This window comes from Corapipo altera, unplaced genomic scaffold (assembly GCF_003945725.1).
Source record: "Corapipo altera isolate COAL_440 unplaced genomic scaffold, ASM394572v1 55, whole genome shotgun sequence".
Lineage (NCBI taxonomy): Eukaryota > Metazoa > Chordata > Aves > Passeriformes > Pipridae > Corapipo > Corapipo altera.
In genome coordinates this window covers 3540208-3557044 of record NW_020884882.1, presented here as the reverse complement: position 1 = coordinate 3557044, position 16837 = coordinate 3540208, and the positions used below count along the sequence as shown (strand labels likewise).

The 16837-nt window shown below is 40.4% G+C and overlaps 1 protein-coding gene and 1 long non-coding RNA gene across 4 annotated transcripts in view; one reads left to right on the top strand and one right to left on the bottom strand.

The window, feature by feature from the left end:
- Window positions 1-2700: 2700 nt before the first annotated feature.
- The window catches only part of DCP1A (decapping mRNA 1A), a 32217-nt gene continuing 18080 nt past the window's right edge, over window positions 2701-16837 (top strand). The window contains exons 1-4 of one of the 3 annotated variants that reach the window (XM_027640741.1): window positions 2701-2880; window positions 3937-3977; window positions 5771-5898; window positions 14528-14594. In XM_027640741.1, the coding sequence (XP_027496542.1) occupies window positions 2746-2880; window positions 3937-3977; window positions 5771-5898; window positions 14528-14594 (371 nt within the window). In that variant the 5' untranslated portion in view covers window positions 2701-2745. Of the gene's footprint in view, window positions 2881-3114; window positions 3847-3936; window positions 3978-5770; window positions 5899-14527; window positions 14595-16837 lie in introns of those variants that run through there. The other 2 variants (XM_027640740.1, XM_027640742.1) reach the window with 2 other exon arrangements.
- Window positions 10032-16837, bottom strand: part of LOC113945959 — a 48050-nt gene continuing 41244 nt past the window's right edge. The window contains exon 4 of the long non-coding RNA XR_003527235.1: window positions 10032-10169. This is a non-coding gene — a long non-coding RNA (uncharacterized LOC113945959). The remainder of the gene's footprint in view (window positions 10170-16837) is intronic.

The window sequence follows — 16837 nt, the reverse complement described above, 5'->3', positions numbered from 1 at the left end:
GTTCCATGAGTCACTCAGATTTGCAGGACTCGCTGGACCCTAATTCAGCCTGGAGTAATAACAGAAAATTGACTGACTGGGAGTTCTTCTCCCTCATCCCAACAGCAGCAATATATTCTTTGCTGAGGATACTCAGCTAACAAGGGAAAAATAATGGGACTGCAAATTGAAGGAGACTTTTCTGTAGGAAATTTAAAGGAGTGACTGTAGCCCAAATAAGTTTTGAGAATACGTAAATAATCTACTGTGTAAAAACAGGGGCCACAAAAAGAGGTTGTTTAACAGAACTATCACCAGCCAGGAGTAAACATCAACAGAGTCCCAGCCACGCTGTCACAAGCAACTGAAAGCATAAAAGAAGGTCTTTATTACTTCACCTACCTTAATATTAACATATATAAGGTAGATAACAGTACTTAGGGTAACAAATCATCATATGCTGTCCTATAAAATCTCAGCTGAAAATGTCTTCAGCATAATTGAAATATAGAACACAATGTTCTCTTCACTTGTTGAAATACAAATGGAATCTGTCCCACTCACAGAGAAAACATGAAAAGGGCATTATGTGCATCATCCCACCTCTGCCTGGTTCCGTGCAAGAATCAACAACAGGGAGTGACAGAGGAACATTCCCCCAGCAGTAACTCCTGCACAGCTCCAGGGAAATTTGTAACATACAATAATCACAGAAGAAGCCTGAGCAGCTACAACTAATTGCAGTTTACACTGAGGTCAGAGCTTGGCTCTGAGTATCCAACATACCTTGGTGTGCTTCAAGGCTGAGGAAGCAGATGACAGGCCACGGATCACTTCTGATACAAAATATTTGATTCCAGTGCAACAACAGTGGGATAGACAGAGAGGATAAATTCAGTGAAATGCAGAACTGGAATTAGCAGATAAAGAGGAAAACCATAACTGAAACCCAGCACTTCCCTTTCTTCATTGCTGCTCCCTGTGTTTGAGTTTGAGATGAAGCCAAGGACTTCTCACACCTGAAGAGATTTCACACGCTTTGCCAATTAGCTTTTTAATTTGAAAGATACCTTTGCCTTACAATAACCTTGCAGAAAGGAGCAGCTCGGCACAGATGTTTAAGATGCTGTTTAAAACCAGCTCTTTGAAAAAGTGTTTGTCATTTTCTTTCTGTTTCAGTTGAGCTCTTAGAGTGCTGTTTCTTTATAAAATAGTTTTCAAACTTTAATTTTCTCATATTGTCTTTTTCTAATAAAGACTGTTAGTCAATAATAACAGGACACTTTACATCAAAGTATTTTTTGACATCATGTCACCGTTGGCCCTTGGTGGACAAACACCACTAACAGAACCAGTGAAAACCCAAATTTTATGGATTAGATTGGGCCCTCCTGTGGTAAAACCATTAGAAGGAGACGGAAGAGTTACAGAGCTCTAAGATATTCTGTATGACTTTTATTGGGTTTTTTTACTGATGCTCAGGTCCAAGATGAAGGACAGACAAGTTTTGCGTCCAGATTACATTTTTTTCTAAGAAATGTCTCTTTACTTTATACTAGAATTGTTTGACATCAAAAACAGGTAAAATAATGTTCTGTCCAAGAGACTTTGCTTTAATAATTTAAATCATGATATTATACTGGAACTTGACATTTCCACTTCTCAGAAAGACAGAACCATACAATGCTGGATCCTCACTTATAGTTTTTGCATTAAATGGCTGCCATTCTGGGAGAGGATTATACTGTAAAGATGAATTAAAATCCAAAATTTGTCCACCTGCAATGGAGAACAACATGACCTGTGAGAAATTGTCAGAAATTTTTTACATTCTTAGAAGGGTCAGAAGCTTGCCACAAACTTTTGTTTAGACATTCACAATCTTGGTTGTTCTCTGTCAAATTGCACAAAATCCTACAAAGACAGTTGAATTTCAGGGATCTTATCGTAGAAGTAATTCATGCCTTGGTTGTGATGAATATTCTATACTTTCTTGTTCCTAAAATCCACTAATGACTGGAAAAAATTGTAGGAAAAATCTCAGTGCACTGCATGTTCCTTTATTCTTGTTCCAGCAAATATAAGTACGTACTACGTAGGTCTGTACTTTTATATAGAACAGTTTAGTGTCCTATGTACCTTTACTATACCTGAGAAACACACCTATGTACGTTTACTGCACCTGAGAAAAATAATCAATCCAAAAATTCTTCTAAAATACTGAAAACTCCTTATCCCACTGCAGACTGTGAAACATATACCAGATGACGACAAACACAGGAACACACAGGATCACCCCCACAGTGCTGGAAGAGAATTCCAGTGAATTATCAAGATGACCCAGCTCATTACATTCATAGGCCAGCCCACAATAAACTCAGAAACCTCTTTATTAATAACGCGAGTAAATAAATAACAACAACGATGCGAACCCAGCCCCCGGCCCTGCCCACGGGGGTCGGCGGGGGCACGGCCCGTGCCCAAACCCCAAGGGCCCAGAGGTGGGCAGAGCGGCCCTGAGAAAGGGCTGTGGGGCCCGCAGATGTGAAGAGGAGCCCCGGGGAAGCGGCTGCGGGTCCGGAGGTGGGAGAGGGGCCCTGGAAGGGCTGCAGGTCCCGAGGGGCCGAAGGGTTCTGGGCGTGTAGGGCCTGCCCGGCGGGCGGAACGGCAGGCGCGGGCCGGGCGTTCCGGGGGGCGGGGGGGCCGGAACGCCGTGGCACCGTGGCGGTTGTCGCCGTTGCGCGGGCGGGGCTGCCCGGATCCAAGATGGAGGCGGCGGGCAGAGCGGGGCAGGAGATGAGTCTGGCGGCCCTGCGGCAGCACGACCCCTTCATCACCGGCATCGCCGACGTGACCGGGCAGGTCGCGCTCTACAGCTTCAGCCCCAAGGACAACGAGTGGGTGAGTCCGGCGGGGCTCGCCCGGCCGTGCCCGCGTCCCGGCAGCCGCCCGGCCCGGCGCCTCCGCACGGGGCCCGCGCGGGGCTGCGCTCGCCCCGGGGGAACTTTGGGGGTTTGGGCGCGTTCAGCACGCGGAGGTGACGAACCCGAAGGGTGTTTGTGCTGGGGGAGAGGGGAAAGGAGAGGGAGAGAGAGGGGAGAGGGACAGGAAAAAGAAGGGGGGAGAGAGAGGAAGAGGGAGGAGGAGAAGAGAAGGGGGAGGAAGAAGGAGGACAGAAGAGGGAGAGGGAGAGAAAGAGGGAGAGGAGGATAAGAAGAGAGAGGGAGAGGCGAGGCCGTGTGTGCGCTCGGGGGTTCGCAGTGACGGGGCAGCGCTGGGGCCGGAGGCGCTTTGGCTCCTGGTGCCCGTTGGCTTTTTCCCTTTTCTCATTGTACTTTGTTATTGCTGTTGCTCGTGCCTGTTGCGCAGCGCCCTGATTCGGGAAGAGCGGGATTTGAGAGGTGTTAGTGTCAGTCACTGCATTAAAACGCAAGTTTTGGCCTGAGCGCCGGTTTTGTCTCACAACTACAGAAGTGGGAATTCGGGGAACTTCAGCCCTGGAGCTGCACGAACTTTCTGTGCTTGTGGGTCGGTCACAAGCCCGTGGTGCAGGTTGCTCTGGAAACTGGAGTATGAAACAGCCGTGGCCCGTAGTTCTGTTGTGGTGTTTCTGGCTGTGCTGTCATTGCTGTGCTTTCAGTAACACTCTGGAAAACAACCTGTCCGATATTTGAAGGCTGCCCTTACAGGATCAGCTTTGGAAGGTTGTGGAATGCTGTAGATCACATCATCAGATTGTTAGCATGAGAAAGTTTTTGGAAGTGAGATTAATGCCCTAATCTTTGTAAGAAAAAATAGGTAGTTTCTGAAAATAGGAGATCGTTTTTAGCCCTGTGATGTCAAACCTTATGGAAAGTTAAGGCTATTGTAAGTCTCTGTAATTAAAACATTCTAAAACATAACTATGTAACTGTGTGAACAAGCACGTCCCTGAAATGCATTTGCTGTCTTTTGTAGGAGAAAACCGACATAGAAGGGACCTTATTTGTGTACAGAAGGTAAGGGATGATTTCTTGGTTTGGAGTTTCTTAGGGGGGGATATAGGGGTGGTGATGTTTGTTTTCCTTCCTTAAGAAAACAAACTTCAGATATCTCCATGTAGAGCTTTCATACTCAGCTCCTTATTTGTCCAGCTGTTAACAGCTGTATACATTTTCAAAAAGAATAAACTCTGCACATGGATAAATAACTCTGTCAAAAGCCCCTAAAAGTACTGCTGAGAAATCATAAAACTTAATGAACCCACTTAAAACCCCAGTTTGTTGAGCTTATTTCGTTATTCCAGTATAATTTGTCACAGTTTGTTAAATGCCAAGTTGTCCTTTGTCTCCTAAAATCCATGAAGTTGATTATGAAAACAACAGACATGACAAATTAAATAATCTGTTGTAACCTACTTCTGGAAAATGGCAAAAATTTTTGTAAATGGATGAAGTTGCCCAAAAGCTGGAGCTGCTCTGGTGTCTGGTTTTAGGGACTATTTGATTTCCTTATGAAAACCATGAAAGAAATTTCCAGTTCTATGAGACAGGGGAAAGGGGTGAGAGCACATAAAACCAATCATGAATTTAAGTTTTAAATAACAAGCAAATAAAAAGTCTAAATGAAATAAAACTTTGTTGAATGCAAGAAATAGAAATAATGCAGGCTAAAGCCACTCTGAAGCACACTGTCATAGCTCAGTCATTACAATATTTTATCCTAGCACTGTGAAGGGATTTGAGTAGCCAGTTCCTGTTACTTCAGCTCCCAGCTTCTAAATACTTAGTGTAAGAAAGTAAACCAAATTTAAAAAACAAACAAACCCAAAAAGCAAAGCAAAGGGTTTCTGTGTAACTAGCTGATGATTTCAAACAAGTTCTGTCAGGTGCATTAAAAGACCCACCTGTGGTGGAAAGGATTGTTTACCCTTTCCTTGGAAGCTCTTGATGGGTTTTTGTTGTCTATTATTAGGTAAAGGTGGCCACATTTTTACAGAAATCTTAATATTTACAGCTAATTGTGTCTAGTTTTTACCCTGCCTTCATCATGCTGTGTTGTTGATTATGTGACTGCTCACAGGCACAGCTGAGTGCTGACATGACATTTATGCAGCAAGAGAAAACACATCTAAAACTATCTTGAACTTCCAGTGCTTGCTCGGTGTTTTTGAACCTGGTGTCCAGCAAATATCTAGATAATAAAAATAGTTTCACTAAGCAGTATAATTCTGAATAATTTAATATGTACTTTGAGGACACTGGGGTAACTCTTTATTTTCAGAGTTTCACTTTAGGAAGAAATTACTGCTTATGATTCCCCCAGAAGTGCATTTCATGCTGTTTAAGAGAGCAGCCCTTTTTTATTGTCATGTCTATTTACAGTAAGGGAAATGATGCTGTGTAAGTGGTTTGGGTTTTCCTCCTTTAATAAAAGAATTCTAAAATGCCTCAAAACTGTCTCATGTCAAGTATTGAATACACTTGAATTTTAATGCTGGACCTGCCCTAGTTTTTTTGAATAGGGTTTTTTTGAATTGGGTTTTTTTAGAGGCATATCTTTGATTCAGCAGTTTAACAGTGTAGAACTGTAATGCTAATCCTAATCCTGCTTTGAGGAGAGTGTAGTTTGAAATTGAAATTAGGTGGCAGCCAAGAAATGGCATAGAAGAAAAACTGTGATAGCTTCAGGACTGCTAAAGCTCCACCTAATAAAGCAATGGAGATTTGAAGATTAATTCATAACTCAGTTTCAGAAAATTATTTATGTCAATGGAGATATTAATTCTTGGTTTTGTTTTAATTGAAACAAGGTCAGCTTCTCCTTATCATGGTTTTACGATAGTGAATCGACTGAACATGCACAACCTGGTTGAGCCAGTAAATAAAGATTTGGAGTTTCAGCTCCATGAACCTTTTCTTCTCTACAGAAATGCCAGCTGTGAGTACAACTTTCTCTAAACCATATAAACTTGAGATTCTGTTTTATAACCTTGATCACTTCTGATTACTGTGATATCTCTTTCAAGTATAATGTAATGGGGCAGGTTCCAGTGAAATGTCTGGTGATGTTTTCTGTCTGCTGGGCTAAATTTACTTAAATAGCTGTGCTATTATATTATGATCATCACCTGCTTTCAATAAAAAGAGTCAATTGCACTGTCAAAGTGCAATATTGCTATATTCTTTTAAAGTAACAATCTGATAGGTGTAATCTAAACATATACACAGTGCTATAGGATTAATAAAAACTCAGAAAGAATAATGAAGATTGATAGATTTTGAAAGTATTTAACAGCAAGGACAGATCTAAGAACTTCCTCTTGCAAGCAAAAAAAAAAAAAAATATTAATCATTAGCTTCTAGAAGAAGTGGAGAAAATTGCTCAGCTCTGGGTTGAAGGTTTCTTTCTCCACAATAGGCTTTGGACTCAGCAGATAGTTGTCTATTCTAAATTTCCTGCAGTTTAGACTCCAGCAAGTTTGGGTACAGATGAGTGGTGAAATAGTACTTGGGATCTTCTTGCTGCATTTTGAATTCTAGCAGTTTTTTGTGTCATCAGTTGAGCCTCAGTCTCAGTGTAGTACGTTCCAGTTGGGTACACACTGAAAGTGCTGGTGCTCCAAAGAGCTCAAAGTGTAAATTATGCAGCCCTTACAAAGAGGAGGAGGGACTATGTGGGTAAATGAACTTTACATGAGGTTAAGTTGATAAATAGAAGTCACCCCATAGAGCAGAGGGTTCTCATGGTGCAAAGGTGTCATTTCAGAATCGCAGCTGTGAAATTGGTGACATGGGAAGCAAGGAGTGGATTCGTTTGTTTGTTGAAGCTGCTGATGGTATCAGGAGCTGCTGTGGAATTACCAGGTGTACACCAGTGGGAGTGACTAAAGGATCACTTTGAGGATGGAATCATTGAATTGTTTAGGTTGGAAAAGACCTTTAAGATCAAGCCCAACTGTTATCCCAGCAATGCCAGGTCCACCACTAACCCACACCCTTAAGCACCACAGCTGCACAGCTTTTAAATCCCTCCAGGGATGGCTACTCCACTGCTTCCCTGGGCAGCCTGTTCCAGTGCTTGACTACCCCTTCCATGAAGAAATTTTTCTTTATATCCAATCTAAATCTCTCTGGCACAGCTTGAGGTTGGTTTCTCTTGTCCTACTGTTTGCTTCTTGGGAGAAGAGACCAACCCCTGTCTTGCTATAGCCTTCTTTCAGGTAGTTGTAATCAGAGAAGGTATAGGCTGTGAGTTCAGTAGAAACCCCAAAGCTGCTTGTTTTCCTTTCATTGATAAAAGCTCTCATTTTCCTGTGGGACATTGGTTTGTAAGATGTGTGGGAGGCTCGTGGGACTTAGGATAGAGATGACATAGAAGAGTCTGAGGAAGGAAGGAATTTATGCAAAGGTGAGCAAGGAAAAATTATAGATGTGGGAAATAATTGCATTCTGAGATAACCAAGAGTATTTTTCCCTCTTATTTCTTTCCCACTGTCATTTTAAAAGACTCTAGTCAGAAACTATCCTTTCTTTCATCACTCCATCCTGTCTCCACCAACTGCCAATTGCAAATGTTCGATGTAGTTAGTATGTCATTGGTTATTTTCCCAAGTGCCACAAATAAACAGATGAGTTTTTGTGTCCTCTGCTTGTGTTCACTTTGTTCAAACACAAGCTGAAAAGCATTGAAAATGGCATCTAAGTTTTTTTTCATTTATGATTTCAACCCCACTAACTCCCTTACATTGTGCATTTAGTTGTTGTGGTTTGGGTTTTCTTTCTTACATGAGACTTTCCAAATTTTCTGGCCTCTATCCCCTGAATTAGTTAGAAAAAAACAACTTATACGATGGAAATGTATTAAAGCTGTTTGCCTCTATCAGCATAGCATTTGTGAAACTTTAAAAAACAAGACCAAACTAAAACCCCCTTCAGGCTTGGTTTGAAGTTGCAGACAAATTCCAACATGTACACGTTTTATTTGTATGGGCAGATCAGGGGATTCTTATCCAGGTTCTTTTCGTGTGGAAGGATGTCCATTTTTGCTCAGTTGCCTGCTGGCATGAAAAACTTTGCATTTTTGGGACTAATTCAAATCAGAGCGTTAAGCCAGTGGTTAATGTAATGTGTATCTCTGAGGGCTTAATGTGCTGTGTCTCTAAGTGAAGTTCTGCTGAGATCCTTAATGACTGAAAGAGGATGGACTGCTGGCTTGTGTAAGGAAAAGCTGCCTCTTACACAGTGTTGGCAACAGCCCTGTTTCTTGTAGAGTGGAGTTTTTTGTATCCTTGAAGAAATGCACTGGGATCATTTCAAACTCTTAAGGATAAGTCGTCCTGTTAAGATTGCTGAGTGATTGAACTGCTGATTCTGTTTCCTTAGCTTACAGATGGGGGATGGTTCAAACTACTTGGTAAAAACCTAAAATCATGTTTATTAATACTGCTGTTGGGCAGAGAAACATGTTTTGCACCTGTAGAGTTCAGTTGTAACAGGATCAGTGACAGAGGTTTACGCTTCATCAGGGCATGGTAGACGATCAAAGCAAAATTATGTCACCGCATATTTGGGGAAGATTCTGTCTCAACAGTATTTGTAACTGAATGTGATACTACTGTTTTATAAACTCCACATTTTCACTTTGTTCTGGGATTCTGTCTTGACTTAAAAAGATAATAAGGGCCAAGTGTGTTACAGGCACCAGATCAGACCTCTGGCATTTCTGTCTTAAACGGCCCGAGAGCTGTTCTGAGGATACCCAGTAACGTGGGGTTACTCCAGCAAGTGCAGAGCTGCTCACAAGTTATGTGAGGAACTCTGCAAGCAGCACACAACCATTGCTTTTGCTTGCCTGGAGGCTGTAAGAATGATTTGCCTGTCATGCTAGATCATAATATTTTTGGTGGGGTTTTACCATTCTTTTGTAGTTTGATTTCTTCAAATACCTACTGTTACTATACAATGACACTGTTACTTTGCTGCATGTAAGAACTTAGTTTTATTAAGCTGTAGACATGAGGTGCTTTATCCAGTTGCACAGATGCTTTTTCCACTTAGACCAAGACTAGCTAATTGCTATTTTATTCTCACTGGAAATTACTGAGTTATCTGTCATGGCTCTTGGAGGGATCCTCCTGTTTTTGCAGGGTGGGGCATGAAGGGAACTTTCATGGGCATTCTGGAAGGAGAACAGACCAAGTGATACAGTACCTTTTGATGTGTACTCTGAGCAAAATGGAAGATGTTTGGGTCACTTTGTTATTCATTACACTGTGAGGTTTCCCCCCAACCCAGTCATACCCTTCTCATATTTTAGCTGTTAACGGGGAAATCTTTCCCAACTCCAGAAATTTTATTGTCAAAATTATTCTGTCTACACAATGTGGTTCCAGCCCCAAAAGAACACTGGACCCTAAAAGTTTGCTATAACACTGCCCCAAAGCTTACACCACTTCCTTGTGAGGCATCAGACCCTAAAGCAAAAATGTTAGAGGGTGTGACTAACAGTCTGTGAGACAATATACCACTTACAGTAGTAAATAGAAAAAAAGTATTCTGCTTTTCATTGTTATAAAGAATTAATGAAAACAAATATCTCCAGAGGTGAACAAAGCAAGAAATGAACAAATCAAAAAGAGGTTGTTTGACTTACTGTAACATATTTTAAATTTGGAATTCTTCTTAAAAGGTAAACATTTTTAGATTATACTTAATATGCCATTTATTATTTCTTAGTCTGCTGGGTATATTTGATCCTTGTTGAACTCTCCTGCTGGACACCTGCACATTCTTTAGAGTATTCAGCGTATTTGTTCATGAAGCACTGAATCCCATGGACCTATTTTTTTTAAATGAACCTAAGCTTGTTTTCTCTTGTCTGTGTTCTGTGAAAAGTATGTCAAACTCTGTTTCAAAAAATGCATACAGTTCTGCCAGTACTAACAGTCCAGTTTGAAAGTTCAGTACTTCCACTCAATCTATAATGTGAGAATTTGGAGCTGACAGTTGATAGTTTGCATAATCATAGAGGAAAATTAGGCAAAGTTTTAAGGAATGGCCAACTTACCTGTTAGAGTCTGCAGGAACAATTCTTCTGAGCCTTTCTCGTTTATAACTTTCCCTCTGTATCGCTGGTGTTGGTCTTGATTAAAAGAGTTTCTAATCCAAGTCAGTTCACTTGGGAGGTCAGGCAGGTTGATTTCCATGGTGCTGAAAAGACAGATGCTCAGCATAAAACCTGGGTATTAAAATAAGTGGTCCTTGTCTGGTGTGGGGGTTTTGTTTGGGGGGGGTGGGGTTTCTTGCTTCTTATTCCTATCCAAGATAAGAGTTAGTAATACAAAAATGGTGGATTTTGGAGAGGTTTATACATTAAAGTGGAAAACTCAGTTACAAAGTGCTGTCTTCTGGGCTTGTATTATTGATGAAAACGATTTGTATTCAGAACAGAAAAAGCAAAATGAGTTGTATTAAAAGTCTTTGAAAGAGCTCCTAACTGGTTTCAGAAGTGGGAAGGAAAGTCTCTCCTTATCACCTGCGTCCCCGGCTGGCAGCACGTTAAGTGTAACACATCTCTGTGATTGCCGAGGCTGACAGGCTCTCCAGCAAGCACATTAACCCAGTGCTTTAGGCTGAGATAAGAAAGGAGCCTGTTCTTCATATCTCTGGAGCAGAAGAAGCAATGCAAGCTGGAGGAGGAGAGGAACGATTGAAAACTGTTAAGAACTTCTAAAAATATGTAGTTTGACCTGAAAGATGGCACTCAAACTACGGAGGGCTTTCTGCCACGGTTCAGTGTTGCAGAGCAGCAATCCTTCTCATTCCATACAATCCTGTCAGATGGCAGTTTGTTAAAGTGTTCCTGATCTCAGATGCTGTTGGCCACCTGAGGAATTGCTCCAGTGGTAATGCTTGTGGCATTGTGCTGTGAGCTGTGTTAGTGAAATGGCCTAAGACACTCAAAACAATAAGAAAGGAAGGAACTAATGATTTATAAATCTGTGTGGCAGGGTAATACTTACACTGAGGAAATAAATATGAGGAATGTCAGAGAAGATACTAGAGCTGACTGAGGAGAGGTGGTACTTCAGCTAACTAGAAGAAATACAAGCTTTAAGAGAGATGGCTTTATGTGATTTTGCCTTAAACTGTGTTTGAAGTGTAAAGTGATGCATATATGTGCATTTCCTTATGGGAGATGGGGTTTTAGAATAGGAGTCCTTTCATTCCAGAGTTTGAAGGGTTATTATCCTCCACTTGCAGTTGTTCTGCCTCATTGTATGGCAACACCTAAATTGGAACTGTAAAAATAAAACTTTTCTCTCTCTTCTGTCTTCTCTTCCAGCTGCTTAAATGAAGTTTTAAACAAATCATCTCTTTGAATGAGTTGAAGCTGTATCTGCACAAATGGTTAAACAAAGGGAAGAGAGTGATAGTGTCCGGGATCTCCAAAACTGGCAGTGCTGAGGAGTCCATGTGCACTTCCCCTGGGCACAGTTCCATTTGAACAGTTTTGCCTTACTGTGTGCCCCTGTTCTTTGTCCTCTCTCTTGTGCTCAGATGGCCCATTTGTGAAGCTGATGCATAAAGCATTATTAAAATGTACCCAGCTGGCATCAGGGAGGGGGCGAACTGGGGTCGAACAAGTTAATGGCAAAGCTGTGGCAATGTGAGGGTGGTGACACTGCCTCTCTGCTTACTTGAACTGAGAGCTGAAGTGAAACTACAGCTCTGGGACTCAGCTTCATTTCATGTTGCCAAAGAGTGAGGCTTCTGCATCTCAGTGGCACTTGACTCTTCCCACTCTTAGTTCAGATCTCAGAGCAGTGGCACAGTGACCTGACTGTCCCGTGGAGCAGTGGCAGAACAATGGAGAAGAGTCCAAGGCCTTCCTTTTAGTACCATCCAGCTGTTAGGGTTGAGCAAGAAGACTTCCACAATGCTTCTGTTCTCTCAATATCTCTCTGGTTTTCCATTGCAGTTTCAATCAAGTTTTAATAAGGGGTCCAGTCAAGTTTGGAGAGGAGTTTTGTTATGTGTTTAGATAAATATTTGTGGGTCAGTGTTTCTAATAAAAATGACATATGTCAGAGAAGAACAAAGATAAAGATAACAGATGAGTTGTTTTAGTTTTATGAAACCCGATTTGTCTGTGGTATGGGTTACTCATTACTTCAGGTGTGTCAAAGTGTAATGTGAATCCTACTGAAAGATATTGCTGCTGATGATTACAAGCTGCTGTTACTTGATTTTTAAAGATACTGCCCAGCATTCACTGTAGAAAAGCTGGATGTAAAGTGTTTAACTAGATGGGAAAATGAGTCACTTAATTCAGTGGCTTCTGTTGGGTGAAACTCTTGAAAGAACTGCAAGGAGAAAGGTGCCATTAGACATGTGGATGCTCAGCTAATGTCTATGCTGGGTGTAGCAAAAAAATCACATATTTAAAAAGAACTGGTAAGAACCAACTCTGATATAAGGCTGTTCATAGCTGGAACTGCATGTAAGAAATACATCAAATATAGTAATGCAGTTGGGACACACACACACTCCAGGGGCAAGGGAGCTGAACTGGTAGTACACAAGTTCTCTTTTGGAAAGAGGAAGGTAAACATTCCAGCTTGTTGGACGTACGTTAGTGCCCGAGTTTGCTTGTTCATGATCTGCTTTACATCTTTGCAGTATTGTTAATGTTCTGCAGTGGCTCCCTACAATTGCTTGCCAGTAGTACCAAGTGGAGATTTGGATCTACTTCTGATCTTGTGTAGGCCTGTTTCTGGCAGAATTGAGTGTGACTGTATCATTTGTCCCATGAAGATATCATTATGGGTTCCTTATCTTCCTTTCTTCAGCAAGTATGCTTTTGAAGCAGCTTTCTCTTCTTGGCAGTTGGTCTGATAATGAAGTCAGGGAAGGGAAAGAGCTTTTCTTCAGTGCTAAAATACGTTGCATGACTAAAGAAGTAGCTAAAACTGGAAATTTTTATAGGTTTCTCTGCAGCAGACAATCCAGTTGTATTAAACTGTAAATTTTAATACAAGCATTTCATAAGCATTGGCTTGTATGGCTTATAAGCATAAGCATGTATGAAATGCTTTTGTATTGGCTTATGTCTTTTGTACATTGATTTCTTTGTTTATGACTTGAAAAGCTTTGTTGTCTTGAGCTGGAACCTCTAAAGAAACAAACACCCAAATGAATACAGTTGTTATTGAGTAAAAGAAAAAGAACAATTTCAATTTGTCTTATGATATTGTTCTAGAAATGAGGTGTGTATGTGAGTTTTTGAGGATGTAAGCCTGGGATAACTGGAACATCTAGAGAAAAAGTTTGTCAAATAATTGCTCTCTTTGCCATGGCTTGACATAATTTTGAGTGGGCTGTCTTGAGGCTTTTGAGTATTTCAAGGAGGAAAAAAAGTGAATAAAGAAAGAAAAGGATTTCACTTTGAAATAAAAATCTTCATCCAGCTGGAAAAAGTTGCGTTTTTTTTTTAAACATTCCTTTCCTTCACTTTAAGTTATATTTTTATAATCAATGATTTCAACTTCATAATAATATCAGGATGAACTGCAGTGTAAATGTGAGTTTTACAAGGCTAAAAGCATTTTTCCAGAAATTAAAGTACTGTAATGGTAACATATATAAAGTGTCTAGTTGCCTTTAATGTACTTGCACACTGTGCATTGACAAACTTTGTAGGTGAGTTAAGATTTAAAATAATCTGGTTTGTGGGTTGGATTCAATACAATTCTGAAAAAAGTTCTGCAGCTTTGTGGTGTTGGCACAACTGTGGGACGATGAGGAGATGAGCTCGTGTGTGGGTGAGAGGCCCTTGGAAGTGGGATTCCTGGGGAAGGAGCAGCACATGGCACTACTGACAAAGTTTCTCCCTCTGATGGAGTATCTTTAGCTCAGCAGTCGGGCTCCAACTCTGCCAACTTGCAGTGGAATTTTACTTCTGAAAGCCAGAATGGGGCTGAGTGTTGCTGAGCTGGAACCCCTTTGCCCTCATTGCTTTGTCCTTGATACCTTCAAAGAGTAGGGGTCACTATGAGTCTATTTTGAAGCTGCTCCATGACTGTGACAGTGTGATTGGAGCTTTGGTACTGCTTCCTCCTGGATGGGGAACCTTCCAGAGAGCCCCTGAGTGAACTGTCATTCTGTAATTCAAACTAATATTTTTGTTGATTTTCAGAAATTGACAAATTTTAAAATTATTTTTTTTTAAAAAATGGATATTCTTTGACCTAGTTTAAATGGTAAAGTCAGCAATTCAAAACAGGAGGCTGCAACTGCAGATGGCATCTGCTGGTTCAAACTTCATTTTCTTGCCACTTTTGTTTACAACCAGTATCAGCATTTTGTAGTTCTTGCTCTTTGTCTAACTAAAGATATTTGTGTTTGCACAGGTGCTATTTCTGATTATTTTATAGTCCTTGGTCACACACAATATTTGAGTGGAAATTGATGGTAATTCACGTTGCAGATCTAATTCACTTTGGTTTTTTAACTTTTTTCCTATGCATTTGATTTCTTTGCCTTACACTTTCATTCTTATTTTCTAGTGTCAATTTACAGTATTTGGTTTTATGACAAGAATGACTGTCATCGAATAGCAAAACTCATGGCTAAGTAAGTACTGGGACCTTATTATTCTGTAATTCTTTTATGCAATACAGGAAAAAATCTGAACCTGTTAAATTGCTTGCTTTTTTCTCGCTCTCCTAAAATGGAGAAATACAACATTCTTGCTGGTACCAGGTTTTTTAGTAATGAAAATTATAGTTTTGTTTTTAAAAAACCTCCAAGATTAAAATTTTCTGTTAAGTGATGAAAAGAATCAGTCGAAGTATAAGTTGGCATTCTCCAAAGGAATCACACATGAGCACTGTTCATTATTTTAAATTGTTTTGTAAAGGGATGCTGGCAAAAGACTTTCTAATACAGAAAGTATAATGAAATAAAGGATGGTTGGGGTTTTTTTGGTTGGTTTTGTGGTAGGCTGTTTCTTGTATGAGTTTGTGGTTTGTTCGGGGGTTTTTTAAGAGTTATTATTCCTGACTAAAGTGAAGAGATGGGAGAATAGCAGGAGAACTAGGTAGAATCTTCTAGGATTAAAGGAAATCTTCAGTGTCCTTAGGATGGAGCTTGAATTGTGAGACAAGGTTGTTGCACCACCACAAATGCAAAATTTAGATGTCCTGCACAGGGTGTCTTCTCATCCCTTGTTCTTGGCTTTGCTTCCCTTCACTATCACACCACTTTCCTGAACTTCCTTAACTATTGTGTGCCTTAATCAGCATGTCGTGGCTTGCAAGTCAGGGCATGCAAAGGCTTGCAAAATTCTATGGAAATATATAATATTTAATTATATGGAAACCAGTCACAATGTAGACATTTTCAGCTGAATTCTGATTTCCTAATCTGGGGTTTTTGCAGTGAGTTATTTTGGCTTTTCCACACAGAAGCACTGTGAGACAACATAAATGACAGACTTTGATATCAAGATCTCTTTCTAGATTCTTTTTCTTTTTTCTTATCCTGATAACCCCATACAGTTCCCATTTCCTGCTATTGTTTTTTTCTTCCCAGTTAGGTTGAACTTTTTGCTGTTACTTGGCTTCTCCAAATATAAGGATTGGCTACAAGGGTTAATGGAAAACATTGGGTGAAACAGACTCTTGGATATTGTTACCAAAACAAATAACAAAACCTCGCTTGTCTCTCTTCTTTATAAACAGAGAGCATCAGAAGGGTTTCTTTGTTTAATGCACCTTTTAATTTACAGCCATGATTCATGTTTGAAGTGGGAGAGAAAGCTGAACCCTTCAAACTCTGCCATGTTGCTATTCTGTCATGCACAGCTGCAGTGCAGCTCTAAGTGGCACAGAGCAAACCTTGAGTCCATCTGATGTTAAACAAGTCTGGCCACTGTAGCACAAACCGTGGCTATAGATACCCCAGGAATCTTTAGAAGTATCAGGTAACAGACCAGTGCAGCCATAGCACAACAGTCCATAAAGCACATTTACCCTATTTGCTGGATTGCAATATTTACATTTTCTTCCAAGGGTATTAATTTTTTTTCACAGCTTTTTTGTCTTTGTCTGGAGTGGAAATTTAGATTTACACCCTTGTGTTAAGGTGAGTTTTTCTTAATCACTGATAGGAAGGAGTACTGCCTTTATAGTACCTCAGCACTTTAAAAGCATAACCATAAAAGGTTTCAAGGAGATTTGCATTCTCTTCCCTGCTGTTTGACTTGACCTTATTGTGCCAGACTGAGTTAACAAGATTGCAGACCATCCATTTATATTTTGGTGGCTTATCTTTCAAAAGAAAAGCAAATTAGTGTTTGCTTTGTAATCACAGATGTCACTTCTCACACTCTCTCCCTGCCCCCTGCCCTTCTGTGAGGTTGTGCCAGGTATATTTTCAAGGCTTTAACTGCAGATATTCTTCAACAAACTGTCACAGCAGCTCCTGTGTCCCTGAAGGAATGTGTGCCTCTTCCACTATCTGATATAATGGAAAGAAACAGCAGGCCTTGCTTAAAAAAGATTTCATCCTGGATTGCACACAGAGCATGCTCAGTGTACACATTTGCATTAGTTGGCTATTTTTCCCCAGGAAAGGTATTAAATTTACAGAACTTTTTGTTCTTTTTTTTTTTTTTCAAAGAATTCTAGAATTTTCTGAAATGAAAACATTTTATGGCAGTCGTCAAGCTCCTGACTTCAGAAAAAATTAACTTGGCTCTAGTTAAGTCAGGATGATTGATTGAGGGATAAGCTTTCTAGAAGTAGGACAGAAACTGGGGGGTTTCAAATATTTGTGAATCTGTTGTATTCTGACTGATAAATCAGGGAGGGGGA